Source organism: Platalea leucorodia (assembly GCF_965183815.1).
Source record: "Platalea leucorodia genome assembly, chromosome: 1".
Taxonomy (NCBI): Eukaryota; Metazoa; Chordata; class Aves; order Pelecaniformes; family Threskiornithidae; genus Platalea; species Platalea leucorodia.
Window position 1 is genome coordinate 125,739,565 of NC_138823.1, and position 21,320 is coordinate 125,760,884.

Consider the following 21,320-nt stretch of genomic DNA (forward strand, 5'->3'; position numbering starts at 1 on the left):
AATCACTAGCTAATGGCACCCAGTGATTGATCAGTTCTGATATTTAGACACAACTTCTGCATCCTTTTAACCTAGGGTTCAATTACAGCCCATTAGGAGGGAAAGCAGAGGAGGCTGTCTCACTCCTTACCATATGAAGCTGACCACACTGCCCAACAGAAAAAGGTGATCCAACTTCTGCAGACAGCAAGTATAAAGCATTCATGAACTGATTACTAATATAAAAGGCTTAAGAAGAACAAACTCAGAAAAAGAAGATCTCCAGGTCGAAATGAAGAGTTTCTTCAACAGCCTAACCTCCTCAGGCAATGTCCTACTACACAGAGTGGAAGATGTAGACGAGGATATTAATTGCGGAAGCTTAGACTGTTGTCTTACAAATTACTTTTTAACACCTGTATTTGATTTTCTTCCTGGAGTTACTCACAAAACAGAAAGAAAAATGAACTTCTTTCTGCAAAATATTCAGCTGAAAAAAGGTATAATGTGGTCCTGCTCAAAACTAAGGACCTGTTTCTCAACAGCATGTTAGGGCCCACTCCCCCAGTACTCTTCCCCAAGACAACGCTGGGATACTATTTCTACTAAGATTTCTGGCAAGCAAAAACCTCAGCAATATGTCACTGAAAAGATTCGATCTTTAAAATTTCCTCTGGACAGGCACTAAGAAAAATGCCCAGATTATAATTACTTAATTTCTTTGCATATAAACCCCAAGCCGAAGCCATGATAGGGAGAGTGATGGGAGTTCAAGCACCAGCGGGCGAGGAGCACTTGCTGGGTGCTGGGGCTCGGTTTCCCCAACAACCTCCACAAGCCTGGCACTGTCCAGCCGCGAGTTTTGGGTGGCACTGCACACAGGGTCATGCCCAGAAACATCTCCTGAATCTGACACTGGGCTGAAAACCCAGGCAGCTTCCTCTCTATCCCTCTGCCGGGGTTTGCACCTCACCTGCTTTGGTTACCAGCAGCTCTGCAGCAAGAGAAAACCCCGCAGGACACAGCGATGGGCAGAGCGGGCGCTTGCTGCCCAGTTAAACAGAAAAGCACATTTAAACCATTTCAGGGCTGGGTTCAGATAGCATAACGCACTGTTCACTAAAAATAGAAAAGTTAGAAGCAGGCCCAAGTTTTCCTCCAATTGCTTTTTGTCAAATGACTTCCATCTGATCTCACAATCCCAACAGTTTCTTCAAAAACCAAGAAAATCCAAATGCAATCTAACCTTCAGAAGTTGTCAGAAACTTCAGAGACGGCAAACCACCGCTGCTTATAAATTAATCAACTTCGAGCGCCTACTGGCTCTTGGAAAACAAGCTACTACTTACTGTAATACATTCACCTCAAAAGGAATCTGTTTGGCTGAATATTTACATGAGCAATTTTTTATGCAAATATTTTAGCATCCTGTCCAACTTAACACCCTGTGACAGGAGATGAGACACTCCTGTGCCAAAAACAAGCACAAATGATTCTTTCTTTGTAATTTAAAATGCCTTATGAATATAAAAAAAAAATTCCGTGAGACATAAAGCATTACTGTCATACATAATTGTTTTTGATAGCACATACAAAGTACTTGAATTTAAAGTAGAGGAAGCTACTGAAGACCTATCAGGAACAGTGATTTGCTCTAATATTCCTTTTATCCACATCTTTTGAAAGGAACACAGCTCTTGTGTTTTTATTTTAGCGAAGACAAACAAAGCTTTGCAGAAATCACACTTATAAATTAATTCCATCCTTCTGCGCTGCTTTTACTGGCATCCTTTACACAAAGCATTTCGGACAAGCATTTCAATTTTTAATCTCATCTTTTCTGCGCACTACGCCATGCTCCTCCCAGGCCCACCAATCTTGTTATCTTAATGGATGACAGATAAGAGTATCACTCTGACCATGCCACATTAGGCGTCCTCATTTACCGAGTGCAAGGAAAAAATGCTGAGTATAAATTATTCAGAAATCTATTGTATCAGCGTGTGTTCTCTGAGCATCCACCACTGGCAGAGCGGACAGATTATTTTTCACTTTTAATTGTGTTGATACCTTATCTGCTGCACTGAAAGTAGAGAGTGGTATGTGAAACCGTATGTATTAAGCAGCAAATAAACCCAGTTTATTAGGTCTATTGCTTAGAACTAAATAACCTACTTAGTCAATCTAACTTCAACACAATGCCAAAAAACCCCACCTCATCCCACTCACTTTTGTAGCATTCGCCTGGTAGTGTGTCAAAATTAGAGAGCTCAGTCCAGAGCAGCGGTGCCTACAGAGAATATTAACTATTTCAGTAATATTTTGAACGCCATTATGTTACTGGTTATCTGAATACAAAGGAGATCATTAAGGATGGAGCCTTCAAGATAATGATGAGTGTTTAAGCTTATGAAGTCTTACAGAATTGTTAGCGTGAACTGCTACCCTTACGTATCTGATGGGAAATCTATACAACTCCCTCTCCTTCACTGTCCAGTTGATTTTGGCAAGTCGGATGATTTAGAGCTCAAGTTACGCACGTCGCACGAAGAGATCGATCATTTGATCTCAAAAAGGTCTTAAAAATATTTTGCCAGCATAGGGCATGCCAAATCTTATTTGCAGATATAGTGGGCTTACAAGTTGAAGACTTGCACTGCAAGCCAGGGACAGGGTAATCAGCAGAGAAGGGCTATTGCGAGCTCAATCTGTTTGAACAGCCTGCTCAGTTCATCTGGTTCAGCTTTGATTATCCCCAAATACAGGCAGGCAGCTATGACTCCTGCAGACCGAGAGGCCGTTCTTTGATAAATTTGCAAAATAAGCTTCTGAGTGAAGTGCATTGCTACTTTATCAAAAAAGAAACAAAGGAGTAGGACGGACTTTTCTATGGTACAATTTATCAGTCATTTATAAACTCTGACTGAACTCCGAAGGGAAAGATAAAACCCAGTAACAACCAAAAAGAAAACCCAGCCCACAACATACCTGAAACCTCTGCCCTTAGCTTTATTCTGAAATAGGGGCTGTACAAAAATGTACCTTTTTTACAGAACAACTCTGTGATGCATAGCCTCTTTTCAATCTATTTTTTTTAGTCATTCAAGTTACCCTCTATCCTTGCTAACCCTGTAAAATGTATGTAGGCAATATAAGGACCCCGTTCCTGCTCTCTCTGAGCGTCAGCAGAGACATTTAAGGTCTCTCTGCACAAAACTACTTTGCTCTGTGTCCAGGGAATTGCCCAGGTATGTTCATGAACTGAATGTGGTTTGCAGTATTTTTATTACAGGTGGCAGCAGTCAAGCAACAAAAAAAACCCTTCCTCACAAAGTCTTGGTAGGATCAGCGGTCAGGTTAGGGGAGAGAGACACAATTTTTAGTTGTGAACCAGGAATATTTGCTCTGAAAGGCCTTGATAACATGCAATCCCACAACTGGAGATGCATAGAAAGGCTTATAAAAGACCTGAAAACCCCAGCATATGCTGTTAAGGGATTCTGTATAGTACAAAACACACTGTAAAATGGCTGCAGCCACAACATGAGACCCCACAAGTAATGAAAGCTGCCAAAGCAGCTATCTAAAAGGAAGCTAAAATGAGCGTATTCCCAGTTGCACAGCACTTTTCCGGGATGTCTGCACTATCACGCTTTGGAAGTCACGGCTTGTAGAATAAACAAATTAATTGTCTGACATTGTGGCTGGAAACCACCGCCGGCACAAAATGGAAGCAGCTACAACAATAAGTAGAGGAAGGCTCGCTGCCGGAAGCAGGGAAATTGCGCTGGTGATGTATGTCAGGGCAGGACAGGCAGACCTTTGCAAAAACAAATGAATAAATGTTGTTAAATGTCAATAGTTCGTTGCAAGCACCTAGAGATGCCAGGCGCCCAGCAGCAGAGGGGCTGGGCACCAGCCCGCCCTGGGAAGCGCTCTGGGTTTGTCCGTCGTTGCTGTTATTTCCAGCAGAAACTCTCCGCTCGCCATCCTCATTTCATCTCGTCTAACCATTTATTCTGCAGATGAAGAGTAGCCGTAACCTTCCACGGCCAAAGAAAACCAAATTTGCTATTGAAACCAGGGTGTTGTGGTTTTTTTTTTGTTTGGTGTTTTGGTTTGTTTGTTTGTTTGTTTTTTAAATAGACAGAACTCAAAACACTTCATAAAAATAAGCAGGTGTTATCCCACATCTCTCATATGGGAATACAGACCTGCGGACCTAAGAGCAATGCACTAAGGGGAAAAAAAGGCCTATTCTCCTTTCATTATTTTTACACAAATGGAAAAGCTTGAGGGGCTTCAGGGTTTTCTCATTTCTTAAAAAGAGAAAAAGGCTCAGAGGACAGGGACAGGCAGATGAGGAAGGTGTCACCCCTCCCTAAGCTACCAGAATGGGGACACTCATCCGCAACTGCAAGAAATTCTCCTGCAAAGACAGGGCAGGCCACACTTGATTAATCATAATAGTTTCTAAGGTGAAAAAAGTCTTGTGGGCCTCAGAGGGCAAGAAAAAAACCCCAATTTCGATGACAGACCTTGAAGGAAATTATTCATGGGGCTACTAATGCCAATTAGCTGTTAGCCACTGGTGGGGCTGGAAACGAACCCCATTTTTCATGGTGCCCCATGCCAACACATCTTCTGATTTCACAAACCTTGGCCTAACCTTAAAAACATGCCCCAAACTGTCAAAACGTTGGTATTTTTTTTTCTCCCCGGGGAGTTTAAAACACTTCTTCTGGCCAGCTGGCAGAGAGGCAGCTACCGACGAAAAGGGGGAGTTGCGTTCATTCGGCTGCAAATCTGCAGCAACTGGATTTCTCCAGCAAGGGTACCACAGCATCCCTAAGACTACGCATGGCTTTCTCCACAATTTCGATTTTCACTGAACTCCTGACCTTTTTAGCAAACATGTCAAAGTCTCCAGACAGAACAGTCATCACCTTAAAACAATATGTGAGGGGAAAGAATGGCTGAGATTTTCTGCTTCTCCACTACAGTAATTTAAACAGAGAGGAAGGCACTGGTGTGCACTTCCATCTGTTTTCTTCAAATTAAAAAAAAGGGAGATGAAATGTATACAATTAAAAAGTTACAGTTAACTTCCTTTCAGTAATGTTTGTAGGATGATTTTTGGCCTGCTAGGAAACTCCAGATGGGAAGAGTAATGAATATAATTTAATACGAATAACAGGAGATCAAAGAAACGCTTTTCTGAGTTGCCGTGCACTGAGTTATTTCACGCAGTTTAATGGAGAACTCAGGACTGAATTATTGCATTTTGCTATTTTCTTATATTTTTCTTTATGCAAATCAATTCCCTTTAACCTAATTTGTGAAGGACCAGACCTATAACCCAATAAAACCATAAAGTGTCACTAGGATGGTCGTACAACTGGCTAGCACTTATCCAAAAGGCTATATGTTGTTAACTGCTCATCATTTTTTCCCTCTCTTCCCCTCCAGTGCCTCAGGATTTATACCACCAATTAAGACAATAATGAGTGCCCCAGGTTGACCTCCCAGGAGCAAGAATTAATTAAGCGCAGTATTTCTTTGTAAAGAATGACACTTTTCCAAACCATTTGTGTAGCTGCTCTCTTGCATGGAAGCACAGTATCAGGAAAGGCTTTCCAAATTGTTATCCCCTGAGTGTATGACTGATTTTGGTTTACACTCTTAATTTGGGTCTCTCTTTTTAACCACTGGGTTTTTGGCTGGTTGGAGCAGGGGGACCATCTTCCAAGGACAATGTCACAATTTTACTAGACATACATGGGATTTTTTTTACAGAGGTACAAAGGAAAAGATACTAAGCAACAGCTACTCTAACAAAGTAGTAGACCTCCTAGTAAAAACAAATAAAAAATCCCTGCCAAGCTATACCCATGCAGTGACATGCAGATTCCTGCAGCAGGCAGGACAAGGAAAAGACTCGTGTTAGCTATGCAATCACTATGCTGCAATTATTTGTAGAAGTCTGTCAAATTAGCCTCTCCATTTAGCTGCTGGCAGAGATGGAAACATGCGAAGAGAAAAGGGCAAGCTCAAACACAAACCTACATGGGAGAAAGAAGGCATGTGCATGCTCCAAGGAAATTCCCCGCATGGGCAGGCTTTGCATCCTCCTCCTGCTGCCCTCCCAGCCTTCACCACAAAGGCTTGCAGAGTTCCCACACATATTTGGCACCACAGTTATTTATTAGAAGAGGCACGGGGATTTTCATTAATTGTCAGCCAATAAAAAAATCCCTGCAACTTCTGCACCATCTGAAATTTATAGAGGCGCTAGTTTCTAACCCACTATCAGCAACCGAATGTTTACAGCTCATCTGAAATAATAATGCAAACTATGCCACAAATATTTATATATGCCTGCAAGCTGGCTGAAGTGCAATTCCCCTTGCTCTAGCAGAGCAATTCACACAGTTTGCATGCACAGCCAGCTGTTCCCTGCTCTCTCCCCCACCCACCTGGAGCCAATGCAGCACCCCAATCTGAGCCGGGCTGGCCGGGCGGGTGCCTGTGGGTGCTGGCCCAGCACCCACCTGCCAGGATGGCCAGCAAAGAGCTTGCTCTGGCTGTGCCACGGTACAGCTCCTGCTTGTTTTCAAGACACAGGATGTTTCTATTCTCTTTGTCCAACCTGAGAGGAGTTTTAAAATGCGCCTGATCTGCAGCAGAGAAGAAGTTTCTGAGGAGGGATGAAGTGACGTACGGAAACAATGCAGAAAGCAAACCAAAAATATTCAGAAGAAATGACATGGACATAAACACGCCAAAATAAAACAGATGTCTTGAGCGTTATGCTTCCTGGTATGTTTTTCAGGCAACCATCTGAATAGCTCATCAACACCCGTTCATTATCTTTCCACAATTGTTTTTTTTGCTCTTAATTTTGACAATCGATCTCTAAACAAATATGTTATATCAAATCTCTTGAAATCTAGCAAGTAATACCTTGTACTTACTACTTTATGCTACGCTTTCATTCCCGCGCATTCAGAGACAAAGAAACTCTGCTAATACAGAACTACCCACTAAAACCTTGTAAAATGTAGAGTTCAGTGAAACTCAGATGCCTGGAGACTAGAAAACAGACTTCAAGTAAACACCCAGAAATATGCAAGTCTGGCGCTCTAATATTGGCAGTAGTCAAGGAAAATTACCTTTCCACACTGCAGCTGAAACTCATTACTGAAGGCGACAGCAGAGGGATGAGTTGGAGCTGCACCAGTTTGGCAAAACCACCATTTTTAAGAGTGAGATGGTGGCCATACCCCTCTGCCCGGTTCCCATACACAGTCAGAGTACACGTGGTCAAAACGGTCTCGACAACATGTTAAAACAGGCTGAGGAAGGTGAATGAAACACGGCCTGTCCCAGTGCAGGGGATTAGCAACTGCACAAACAGAGCCGGAGGAATCAACTGACTAGTTCCTCCAAGAAGTAAGGACTCTTAAGGTAACACTAATCAGAGATATGTATCTTGTTGGAAACCCTGACACAAATCATGCTGAGATGCTGAAAAAGCAGTGTCGCTTACAGGACAACTACAGCAGTGCCTCCACCTTGCCCAGTGTTGGGCACCACTGTGCCTGCAGCCGAGCCGTAGGGAAGCAAGGGAGAGTCTGGGACTGGGCAACTTTGACGACGAGAAAACATGACCTTTCAGAGAAGAGTGAATGAACTGGGGCTGATGAATCTAACACAGGAAAATCTTAGCAAGATGTTTTCCTGTTTTCTCCCTCCCCTGCCAGACTTTAATCAATGGCCAGATTCAAGCACAGAGCTCATATAATCACAAGACGATCATTCTTTCAGTTTACGAAAATCACATGGACTTGGGGTAAGATAAAAGGTCTTTTAGTTAGCTCATCCATTTGGCTCCTGGGTGCTGTGCCTGTATCTCTCCTGTTCACCTAACGCTCCCTTTCTTCTTTCCTTTATAAAAAAACCAACAGTTTTCACCTCTGTTTCTGTACACGTAGCAGTCGCCGTGCATCCCTAAGGATAAATGTGGACTGGTTAAGACCATTTGCAGCAGTAACTGCGCAATGCCTTGATCCCCCAATCAAAAAAAAAAAAAAAAAAAAAAAAAGGTAAAAAGTGGTAGTCCTGCAGAGCTTTCTCCGAAATGCTCCACTTAAATCTTCCTAAGTGTGGAGCACTGCCACTCTTTTGGACCAGCAGAAAGCACAGAAGGATCACAGCACACTCTGCAGTGAGGACGTAATAATTTCCACGTATTTATCATAGGTGCACAGGGCTCCAAAGCAAGCCAAGCACCCCAGAGACGGGGAAGACCTCTCCCCTGTTGGGAAGATTCATCTGGAGAGCAGCCAGCCGGGACACTTGCAGTAGGAGTGAACGGTAGCCCATCGGAGCGGCTGCACCACGGCTATAAATCTCTGCCTTCCCTGGTAAGTGCCTGGGAGGAGAGAGAGGGAACTGGCCACAGTTGACAGTAATGGGTCCCATTAAATTGTCACTTTTAAAGAGACACTGAAACGGGAACAAACTCGCTCCGTAAGCATTTGATCAGTCTCCCTGACGCCAAGCGATGGCAGACCCTGCTCACGTGCTGTGGCGGGGGGCTGCCGGCTCTCCCCTCCAGCGCTGGAAGGGTCCCCAGCAGTCGCTGAGGTTCGCTATAGCTGGACTCAAATCGCCGACTGCATTTACAGCCAACCAAATCTATGTTTTTTGGCACTACTTGCGACTGCCATCTCACCTTGTCATTTATGTATCCGTTATTCTAGACAGGGGATACAGAAACAATATACTTTTCCCCCTTTAAACGTAGGTATTATGATACAGTTTTTATTGCATAGTAACTTTTCCCACTAAAATATATTAAATGAGAAATTTTAAGCGTGGCCATGTGAAATCATAAGGGACTTTATACACAAAAATATCTTTCTACTTCTCAGCTGTCTCCTGAATTAAGCTGTGGAAATTGTGGGGGTCTCCTGCATATTATCAAAGGGAAGAGCAATTTATGAGTAGAGACCCTGAATATTGGCAGACCAGCTGCAGTAGTATACCAGTTAAACAGTTACTATACCAATATACCAAAACTATCAATTCCAGAATTGGACGCGTGGCTTCTTTCACACTACAAGAAGTTTTTATAACTGGAGTACTGAGCTGCACAGATGCCACACCTAGAGGTGTCTCCTATATATGGAAAGTTCATCTGAAACAATCAGAATAATATAAAATAGGACAAAGGACACAACACGTATGTCCTTTACACAGAACTCAAGAAACAACGTATCTATACTTACAGACTATAGCAAAATGCAGATACAAAGAGGAAAAGATTCTGATTTTTGGAACGGCTACTCAAAAATGGAAGAGTTTTTTTAGTAAGGCATTTGTTTTGTTTTACAGGCAGAAGAAAAAGAAGAATGTATACAGTAAGCAAATTGAAGGAAGAATCTGTAAAGCTGACTTTATGGGAAATATTGAATCTTGGAAAATTACAGCCAATTGTCTTTCCTGCTATAGGACAAGACTGAAATTTCACGAAGAGCGGCTCTGCAAAGCTGAACAGCTCTGGGATCCATGCTGCAAATTCAATTGCACTCCATTTCCAGAAGAAGCTAAAGCAAATACCCCTTTAAGAAACTTCCTCAAAGGAACACTTCATTCGGGATTAGAAAGAACCTCTGTTTCCATTAGCAGGTCAGTCAGTAAGCGCAGAGAGCAATGGAAGGTCACCTTCCAAGACCAGTCAGAGTATTTCTGCAAATTGGGAAGCCGACTGCTTACGGACTGGGTGATGGTTTACAATAACCAGAAAATACAGATAGGTATATCTTCCAAAATAAATTCAAAATAAGTAGCAAACAAAGAGCATCTGAATATCTACTTAACACGTAAATGAACAAGATTAGATAACAGATAATTCCATTTTGTACACTTATGAACCCCTTAACTTTGGATTTACTTCTGCAAGATGTGCCAATCAGAAAATCTTTAGGTTCTTGTTAAGAAAAATGCAAACTACAATTTAAAAAGATACCTAAAGCAAGCAGAACAGTGACCCCAACCATCTCACCAGCACCAAGTCAACACTCAGACAGAACCACACGCAGCAAACTATTCTACTCTCCCCCTTTCTTCCAGGGAAAACAGTGCACTTTGTTGTGGGGTCCAGCAAACTATCCTAAATCTAAATTCAACTGATCAATTGCTTGTATATCCTTCTGTATCAATATCTCATTACCCAGTTTCTTTTCAAAAAGTTCCAGAGTTAGAAAATGAGAGGTAGTTCACTGTAATTTTACACGTCTGTAATTGCTGTTCAGTAAGCATAAATAAATATGGCATAGTGTAAAGAAAAAAAAGTAGGCTATTACTGTTAATAGAATATATCAGTATTTAATTTCTGAGATGTTTGCTCAGATATTCATATTTCCTTATCTGCTGAATTACCTCTGCAGACAATACTTTTAAAGATCATATTATAAAATGTTGTATTAAACATGGTGTAAAGCTGCATTTTTTCCTACACTGTAACAACTTTCTGGGTGCGCACAGGACAGCCTGTACTCCACATCTATAATTAAAGGCCACATGTGGCCCTTAAACTAATGGAGAGCTATGAAATAGATTGACAAGATGAGAACAAAATAGAAGGTTTTTTCCCCTGTCTAGCGAAGAAAATTAAAAAAGTAAAATCCATTAGAACCTACTTACAGGAAAATAAAACCACACTCCACATCCATTGCATGCAAACCAGGGGACTTCTCAGCAGGCAAGTGTACCAGCCTGAATCGCAGCCCAGCTGCTTCTGGCATATCTTGTCAGTACGTCATGACATGATTTGCATAGACAGCACTTTTACACGTACATATAATTTACTTAATTCTGTTGAAGCTGTTGCAAACCATGCACATGCTACTGATCTGGTGTGAACATCAGCTCTCAGCCATCTGCTAATAAGCCACAACAGCTACGGGCAGGTGAAAGTTGGATAGAAATGAGACAAACACATCTACAAGGACTCTTCAGGACCTACCTTGGTGCAAGAAACCATGGTTCAACTCCAATAACAACAGGTACACACACATGTAAATCTGAAGTTTCTTCTTTTTACGGTGTGTATTCTCAGGCATTGAAAGGAATAGACACTCACAGAAGAGTAAGACTCAACAATTTTAGTTTAATAATAATAATGAACAAACTGTAGCTGTTATGGACTGTTTATTGGCCAAAGACCCAGAAAAGATACACCAAGGTAGCAGGCATGAAGGCTACATCTATATTAGGAAATGCTCTTGGGGACAGTCATAGGCACTATGGCTGGCTGATGTAGGATGGGAAAGTCCACATCTACACTAGTTAACTCCTTCAGCCTCTGGAATGGAATGGCTGCATCCAAATCGGCTACAGGAGATGGCCGCATGCAGGAGGAGCACTAGTTGGTACAGCCAGAAACCTTCCAGGTACGCAGTATGGCAAAGCAGTGCCCCAAAATGTGGCTAGTCACCAGTGCACCATAGTTTAAGAGTCTGATGCTGCTATTTTTTTTTGAGAAAGCCTTCGCTGATGGTAGTGGGAATTTTGCACGAGAAGGGAGTGCAAGATTTAAGCCAAACAATTATATGCCGTTACTTGACAGCTTATGCAAAGTAATACAGTAGCTTCCAGTTCCTGTTTCCACAGGACATTAGCCCTTGTGCTCACAAATAACTGGAGCAGCGTCGTTAGCATGGTTAGAAAGTCACTTGGGATAATCTCTGCACTTCTATAGCACCAGCATCACTGCCAGAAAAAAATTCAAGTAAGTAGTAAAACGAACCATTCTCACAGCTTAAGGTGAACCCCTGGTCTGTGACTGAGGGCAACGGTCAGGGTAAGAGGAAGATCAGCTGTGGATGTATGTGCTACACCCCCCTACAGACACCGCTGCTCTTTGTCTGTCCCTCTCTGCTCCAGAAGCCCAGTGCAGGGGAGCAGCATAATCCATAACTTGAGCCGAAAGCACTGGAAATCAAATATGGCATTCAAACGCACAACATAATTTTCACTTTTGTTATCTGTCATGATTGGCAATTTTTTTTTCTTCACTTCATGTCATTCACACAAGCCAGAAAGAGATTTTAAAATACATGGTAACAGAAATTTTTTTTTGTTCCTCACCCCATCTATTTCACGTTTCCTTGCTCTCAGTGGACTTTGAATAAATATATGCTTCCCCTTCCTTCAAAAACTTGAAATAAATTCAATACCTGGTGAAAGTTTTATCTTCCAAACAAAGAGAAAAATTAATTAAGAACTTACTGAAACACAGACACCAGCTTTTCAAAGGACACCTGGCTTTCCTGGTTTTGTTATTTTAAAACTAAAATCTCAAAGACAACATTAAAACAATCAAGTCTCCTCTGATAGTATGAAATATATAAAAATTCCAGGTTTTCAGTACTACATTTAAATCAGTTGCAACTATTTAGTGTTTTTCTGCATATAGCACTGCTTTCTGCAAATGGCACTGCTTTCTGCAAACGAATGGCTTTGAACATTGCTATACTGCAAAGTGCTTACAGTTTAAGATCAGATGATACTAATAGTATGCAGAAACGTATCTCAAAATAAATTTTTCACCTTCTAAAAAATGATTGTTGATTTAGCTAAAACTAGGAGCAATTTTCTATGATTTGAGGAATTTTTCATAGCTGTGCATGAACGACAGCATGCATCTCTACTGCTAGCACTGTCACTTACTAATACAGCTTAAATGGAGACGAATACAGCTTGATCATTCAAGCTGATCTGTATTTTTCTTTCAACTGATAGAAGCTTTTACAATTGCATTGCTGCAAACAATATTATTTCTTTCCCCCATACAAATCATACTGTAACCAAATATTTAAAGCTCAGAAAAGAAGGATTTTCAACTTTACATTTCTTACTTTTAGTTTCAACTGTAGGTGATTAAAACATGTCAGAAAAACAAAGATAAACAATATACGGAATATTAGTTAGCTGGTTTTACAAGGTTTGCTTTTATTTTTATTTTTAATGTTAAGTAACTTTGAGAAAATTCTATGTCTGGATCCTTAATTCCCAGTGAAGGGGCATAAATGTAGGCTTAAATATAATTAAATCATAGCTAGAAGCTAATGTGTGCAAGATTAGTGTTATCAAAAAGAACTGCTGCTTAAGATCCCTCTACAATCCCAGAACTGCCTAATAAAATGCAAATCTGTCCTCACATGATGTAAGAGCTATTATTAAAAGAAAAAGGCATCTGTCCCAAAGGACACTGTTCCATAAAGGGAACTTTGCTATGACAATCCCTAAAATATTTTAGGCCACTCATCAACATTTCTTGCAGACCAAAGCATAATATCCTTGCCATCTAACTTCAAATAAATAAATAAAATCAAAACCAGTTCCACTCTCTGTCAGTAACATTTTGTAAATCTGTTGTTGACCGATGCTGATCATGGATTCAAGGCCCGCGACGGGGGAACCCCAACCCTCTCCGTGTCCAGAGGGACATAACCGTAGGGGACATCATGGAGAATATTAACACAGCTGTGCTTTGGGCACCTAGCCCAATGGCTTGTGGGGATGGGCTGCTCTGGAGGGTGACCCAGAGTACATCTAGTTTAGGTGCTCTGAATCAGTCACCAGAGGAGCTCCTCTCTCTCCACTGACTGCAGAGAGAGCCCAGTCTTCAAAGTTAGGCAACTTATTTTGGGCCTCAAGTTGAGTGCTAGGCCTGCCTCCCACTGCATCTGTAGGGAAGTAAGATAAAGCCATAACAAAATGACAGCTTTTCTCCCAAACTAAACATCCACATGGATCAGCAAATCTGGACAAAGCAAAAACTCTTTCATTTTCTCTCTTTTTTTGATGATGTTCTCCTATGTGTATCTTATCTTTTTTGTGGGAGTCAGTCCTACAGAATTATAGACCTAAATTTCAAGGTTTATATCAATGCCCATTTTCCATACTGCTTAAAGTCTTTTCAATAAATATATATATATATTTGAGTCAGGAAGGTGTCAGACAAATAGACATACTTTCACAGCTGAAGACCTTTGAAAATATATTAAATGTGGCTACCCTTTTAATTTAATGATCCCACATTAGATGTGACTTTATATGAAAACTCTGATGGAAGGAAAGCTATTCTTCTTTTATGATAAAAGCCAACCTGGGATCACTCGGTATTGAAGTAGATTTATCTACATTTTTGGCCATTAGCATCAACAACAGGCAGAGAGGCACCTTGATCATTCAGACAAAACTGCTGGACCGTAAACCTACTCTCTTATATACTGTGCTGTCTTTTCTTCTGAAACTGCTCTAGGCATGTTTGCTGCCCACCGAATTCAAGCCAGGAATCCGGGCAGAATTGCCAGCAGAGGAATGCCATCTTCTAAACACCCAGAACAAGAGACAAGGCCTTCAGAGACAGCTGAAGCTGCCAGAACACCAGCTTCTCCTCCTCGCCCACACAATGATGGCATTGTGTGGGGAATCCAGCCCACTACTCTCAGTCTCCCTTTCTGCAAACCCGGCTACAATGACGAGTCAAGTCGGGACCAAAGAGCTGAGCTTTTGGTGACAGCCAGCCCTATAACCACTTGTACCAGCTGGATAAATCCAAGTTTCTCATTTTGTATGGAATTTGTTTGCGTGCTATCTAGCAACACCCAGTGACCGGGGGGGCGGGGAATTTCAGAAGTCTTTAACTGAGGTCATGAAACACATGAGTAGATTCCAAAACCCGCCTCTGAAATGCCACACAGTTTACAAAATGGAAAAGTTGTAAATAAGCTGAATATTGTCTATGTATGGTATTTTACACATAAAAAGATGGATTGGCTCTGGAATTTTTCTTACAAAATACAAGCGCACTGTGAAGATCAGTGGGTTTAAGATTCTAATACATAGACAAAGCCACTGACAGCCTATGATGCATATAAGCCTTTTGCAGTGTAACACCCAGAAATAAACACAAAGCCAAGATTTTTTTTTTTAAAACCAGTTTAACACACCAAAAAAAATCCTGACTGCTGAATTCGACTGACCAAACTGAGAAAAAGCTGGGGATATCAACCTTCTGAAAGCTCCCAGATTTCAAATTTGGAAGGCAAGAAGTCAGGTACTCTAAATCTATAATCACAAATAAGATTTACAGCATGAACAATAAAATTAGAAAACAAGATAGCTTATAATTATTTACACAGCTCCCAAACTTTCATTGTGGTTCATAAGTGCATATTATGAAATACTCCAGCCCCTGAAAACCTTAAAAGACTGGTATATCAAAACAAGGCACCGAACAGTCTTTCTCGTGAGGCACAGTTCTGAAGACTCTGGTTATGAATAAGACAGAAGGATCACTTAAAAAGGGGCGCTTAGAATACTGAGAAAGTGTTTGGCAAAGGAGGTTGTTCCCAGGTACCTGAAAGAACAAGGTCGAAGGACGACAATGAGGGGAAAGGGGGAAGGAAGGACAGGAGAATGGACCAATCTAATCACCACACGAGAAGACCACAGCAATGGTTTGACAATGAAGGCAGCTGAAGGTAGATTCTGGAGGAAAAAGGACAACAAATCGTGTGAATTACAATGCTGCAGATCAGAAATGATGTCATCATGGCATGATGTCTGAAAAAACTGCACGCCGTGAGAGTACAGTTGGTGATGTCACAAAGAGAGAGGATGGAACGTTCCATCTTCATGAACCCTGTGTCCAGGGTAGCAGGGAGGCGAGCAAGAGGACACACCAGGGAAAGACAGCAGGGGAGAAGTCAGAGATGGGAGTAACTTTGGAAATCATCCATGGGTTGGTCAATTTAGGGAAGATAAAATTTCCAGTGCAGCGTTTCCCAAACTGAGCATCAGAAAGTCATAATCACCATCCACAGCTCTCCAAGGGCTCCTGGCTGGAAGGGTCCCTATTAAAAATACACCCTTTATGAGCAGAATGTTGCCGCGACCTCCCCCATTGGTCTACCATAAAACAGTTCAGTAGGTGATGCTTTTGAGACAGAAAAGCAGAGAACTGAACCTCAAACAGCATCGGGAATTGGATAAAGAGCCGTTTAAGGAGACATTGAATAAACAGTAAGCAAAGTAGCAGGAGAATCTAAAGAGCCCCGAAAGACAGGAAAAAGCCTGCTGAATCAAAGGCAGTCATCAACCCAAAACCTAGAAGACAGAAAGCTGTCCCTTTGCACTAGACGGAGACTGCTAATGATCACTGTGACGGCAGCTTCTCTGGAGCTCAAAGTAGACAGGCAAAGCAGAAGGAAACAGAGAGAAAATTAGAAGAAAACCATGGGAGAGCCAGCACAGAAAAACAAAAGGAATGGGGCCCTAATTAGGTAAATATGATATGAGCAGAGTTTTCCATTTGTGTTTCCCTTGAGAAATAAGACTGCCAGGAGTTCGAAGGGAAAGGTAAATAAGTCAGAAAGGAAAATGGAAAAGACTTGAGAAAAGGACCTCAGAGCAGAGGAAGGTGCAACGCAAGAGGAAAAAAGAGTGAATTTAAGGTTTAACACCACAGAACAGAGACTGCAAATCAGGTGAAGAAAGAAATGGTGGAAATAAGAGTGAAGAAAGAGAAAATGGCAATAAGGTCAGAGGAAAAGAGAAAAAAAAAAGATAATTAATACTCGATTCAGCTGATATTTTAGTCTAGCTTCTTATGGAATGAGTTTTGTGTAACCCAACTGTCCCTAAGCGAGGTTGCCTGCCCATCCCAACAGCTTTTGAACATGCTAGTCAGCTTTAGTGAAACTGCAAATCTCAAAGAAAATGAAGTTCTTTGAAATTGCATGGAGATGTGTGTTGAGGTAAAGGAGAAATAAATTTGTGTTTCCTAACTAGACGAAAGGCTGTAACGTGAACTCTTCCTTATTGCTCCCTAATTCAGCAGAGAATCAGCATGAAACTCCAGCTCCATACCGAGCAGAAGCCTTCAATGAAACACAGGCTCTCTAATAAACCTGGGTTAACGAACTGAAAGGCAGAGATCCACAGGAGACAAGGCTTCCCTAGCGGCACTGCTCAATGCTCAGCGCTTATTTAAACTCGCAAAGCAACAGGCTAAATTTTTGTATGAAGAAGGCTGGAGAGAAAGAGAAGCATGAAGAACTGCTATTGCTAGGGTGAAAGCAGACTTGAGTACCGGCAGGAGCCTGGATGGTTAGAAATAAGAAGTACAAATGGCAGCTTTCTTATGGTACAGGACCAAGAAATGAATGTGTGAAAGCAAGTGTAGAGCAAAGATGAAGGAAAAGAAAAATAAACCAAACAGTCCAAAAGGGCTCAAGAGAAAAGGGTAACATTCTTCAGAGAAAAAGTAGAAACTGGCAACGTAGAGGTTTCTGAGGCTATCTCTGGTGTTGTGGTCATGTACTGTTGTCTGCTGGCATCCAGCACATCACTTCTGTTGACTTGAAAGCTCAGACAACTTTCAACAGCAAATGTAATAAATGACTGTCTGCCAAAGGGACCACTAGTTGACTCAGTGGTCTCATCATGTTCTTTGCCAGTTCCTGGCACTCACTAAGGAAGTTGATTCAATCAGTGGAAGAGATTAATAAAAATCCTAGTCCAACCTGTTGAAGAGCTAGTGTCAACTAACCCAAATATTCCCAGCCTCAAGCAGCCAAGTGACTGCTTTGGAATCTTTTTATTTCTCAAAGATGGACAGGTTTTGTATGTAACTAATCTTTTTTTTTTTCCCCTCTTAACAGCAGTGATTGCTAAATGCTGAATTACCCCATCTTGCAAATTAGCAAATAAACGAACATGATTTTTTTGTTGTTGTTGAATAATGGCTAACACATTACAAGACGGATTTCTTCACGTATTTTGACACGTGTGGTCTTGCTTTAATTATGTATGAAAATGCTTTGCAGTATGCCAATAAGAGCCCGACAGTATATTTTTGCATATTTTTCAAAAATAATGAAGTCTTACAGACATGTGACCTTTCTGCCACAGTCTGCAATTACATCTGTGCTTAGAGGGAATGTGGGTAAGCAAATGACACCACCATTTGTGTGTTAGCATCTGAGTAAGATGAGATTTCCTATTTAATGAAATCAGCTACAGCATATTCTTACCATAGTTCTTCCTAAGAGGCACTTAAATTTTGATAGTTTTGTGGCAACTAAAAGAAAAAAATACAGACATGATATCCAAGGAAAACCTCAATACCAGAAAGAGATTCTAAAACTGAGGTGAGCTCAAATAGTTATTTTCACTACTTCACTATCTACAGTTATAAAATAGGGGGGAAAACAGACTCCAATCCTATAGTTTTTTGCCTAATGACACAAGCTCAGGACTACGGTATGTGACTACGAAAGGCCAGTAGCATGGAAGAAGTTGCAGGTTCAAAGGATGAAGTAAAAATGGCTAACTGTACAGTATCTGAAAAATATTGTAACACTTCACAAAAATAAACCAGCAAAATACCTTTTATTAATTTATTCTAGTAATGTTATTTATATGGATATAGCACCTGTCACATTTTCAGCATGCATTAGTATCTTCACTGTATTAAGCACTACACAACTAATTTAATTTGAAGGATGAAAATCATAGGTCTTTTCTTTAATTCTTCAAAAACAACATTGCACTAGGGTACCATAACTAATAAAGCTAACTATAAGAGCATCTGTCCTATGGTATCTTTTCTTTAGCAGTTTTCACACCACCTTCTTCCTTACACACATTCACTGTATGTACACCTCTAATTACTGGCAGACACACATGGTTTAGCTGACATTGCTCTTCTGTGTCTCATCTTTAGACATTCTCTACTTTAGAACGGTATATCCTATTACCACATCCTATGGATAGTCAATTCATGCTCTGATAATCACAGCACTGGAAAGCAGCAGATGTGCCAGCACTGTTATCTGCCAGATTAAATGTTGTGAATACCAACCTGCTAATCCTTAAATTCCCAATTTGATTTGAGATTTGTTAGATAGAGACTATGCCAAAAATTTCCAGATAATCAGATCCTTTTTCCCGAATTGCACCCCCTGGTATCCACAGAGGTAGCAGCTCACAGAAAAAGTCAGGCTGAGAGCAGACACTGGCCATGTGAGTTCTCAGAATATACCCGACCTACAGATGGATAGCGAAGTCTTAATGTGTTTTCACTTTATTTTTTGATTATCTCTGCATCTACGACCACATTCTCATGTTAGTCAATACTTACGGAAGTCCCTTAAAGACATACTTTGGCAGAAGTTATGAAGGGAAAAAATTCCAGGCATGATGGTCATTTGATTGGCTTTACTCATGAATCAGAATTAATTCACGCAAGAAATGTAGAGGCATCTTTGGAGACAATCAGTCACACCAAATTGTATTGCTCTGCCCCTCTCTAAAATGAAATGAGGTCCTATAAAAGGAAAGGAGATGATGGCACTCACCTTACATCCCTCACAAGCACTGACACCATAGTGATATCCGGATGACTTGTCTTGACAGACAAAACAGGGCTTGTAAACACGAGGGGGTGGAAGTGGTGAAGGAGGGCTCGGAACAAGTTCCTCCGAACTGGTGCTCTGAGTTTCAACTGCTACAAAAGAAAAAAGAAATATAATTGAATGATTCATGAATTAATTTTAAATTATTAATTATTTACTGTATTATAACTATCAAACTGGCCCATATCTACCTTTGTATAATAAATGTTCATTTGTCTTTCCTAGCAAAACTTAAGAGGCACTAAAGTAAGGCAAGTAGTGACAGGACTGCATGCTATAGCTTCAAAAGCTTATTTTTAAGTACCTGATCATTTTTGACGATCCAGCTACTCAACACCACAAAAGCTTCAGCTCACATCAGATATATGGCTTGAATCTCTTTCCAGGCTCCAAAAATGGACAACCTTGGGCTCATGTTCTGGTTTTAGCCTATTGAATTGCATGGGATCCACGTGTGCACGCTGGGTATCAGCCTTCAAAGGGAAACTGTGGCATGTACCCTTCCAACCGGTACCTAATTTTGGGAGAGCTCTTGTATCTCTTGCCTTTGTCTACAAAAGGTAACGCTTCCAATGTGCAATTTTGCCACAACAGGATAGGGGCATGCATCAGGACATATGTAAAGAGACAAATGACTAAGTACAAGACCTGAAGTGAAAATTACCTGAAGCTTTTTTTTCCATCTGTAAAACCAGCACAACCCAGCAACACTTCCTTACCTACCTTCGGATTTGTAACATCAGGAAACCTCTCTGAGAAAAAGCTACTTACACATTATGACCCCATCTCTTTATTGCCTTAATATTTCTAGATAGTCATTTGTTTTGAACCTGCTGAAAAGCCAGTTATCCCTTTCAGGGAAAGGACGTGAAAGCTCTGCTATGCGACGTAAGACATGCAAACTGTATCTTTCCAAAACATCTGCATTAGTTTTCTGTGATATGCTGTCATCATTCCTCACATTTATTGTAGATGTGCAATACATTTTCATGTTTCACCTAGCCGTTCTGCTGCTTCTCAGATAAATCCCTCTAACTTTTCAACAGATAGACAGAAATGACAGTATCTGTGAACTCAGATCTATCCAGAAATATTAGGCACTATCAGCAGAGCTAAATCTCAAGAGTACTAACAGCAGGCCCTAAAGAATATTACTCAATGGAAAATCTTAGACAAGATTTACTGTACATGATATTTTTCAGATTACAAAGATGATACATTTGTATTAAACTCATGATTCATTGTCAACTCATGTTCTGCAGAATTCACAGAGGGCATCATGGAGCATGATACAACTTCTGATTACTTGTGAGAGAAGGGCCCCTTTCTGCCATTTTTACTCGGGTTAAGCTACTATCAACTTCAAGGACGGACATTTCTTGAGAAGAAAATAAATGCCAGAGTGAAGTGTTAAAGGCTCTGATTCTAAGCAAAAAAAAAAAAAAAAAAAAAAAAATCTTTCCAATGGGAACAATATATTTATATATCTAACAATGAGGCTGTGAAAAACCAGAAAAGTAAAATAACATGTGGCTCCATAAATTGTGACGTTAAGACAATGTCCAGAGCTATACTTATCTTTTTCAGCATTAAATACACTGAACCCTGGCAAACCAAAAATCTACAGGTTCCTACTGCACCAAGCAAACTTTAAAGAAGTTTTTTCTTAATGAAAACAAAGATGAGAATGATCACTTCTTTTCAACAGTAATTTTTGGTATTTAAGACAGACAGAGAGTGCTCTGTTATTGATCTCTGCACAGCCATCCTGCTTGAATCAATAATCTATTAGTACTTTTAAATTAAAGTTAGATTCATCAAATGCCCTTGAGAGGCCTCAAACAT

At 40.8% G+C, this 21,320-nt stretch overlaps 1 protein-coding gene across 5 annotated transcripts in view; it reads right to left on the bottom strand.

The window, feature by feature from the left end:
* RARB (retinoic acid receptor beta) overlaps positions 1–21,320 on the bottom strand; it is a gene marked incomplete at its 5' end in the record, with an annotated part of 197,150 nt that overhangs the window by 49,944 nt on the left and 125,886 nt on the right. For all 5 annotated transcript variants that reach the window (XM_082325609.1, XM_082325607.1, XM_082325608.1 and 2 more), the window contains one exon: positions 19,419–19,567. In XM_082325609.1, the coding sequence (XP_082181735.1) occupies positions 19,419–19,567 (149 nt within the window). The remainder of the gene's footprint in view (positions 1–19,418; positions 19,568–21,320) is intronic.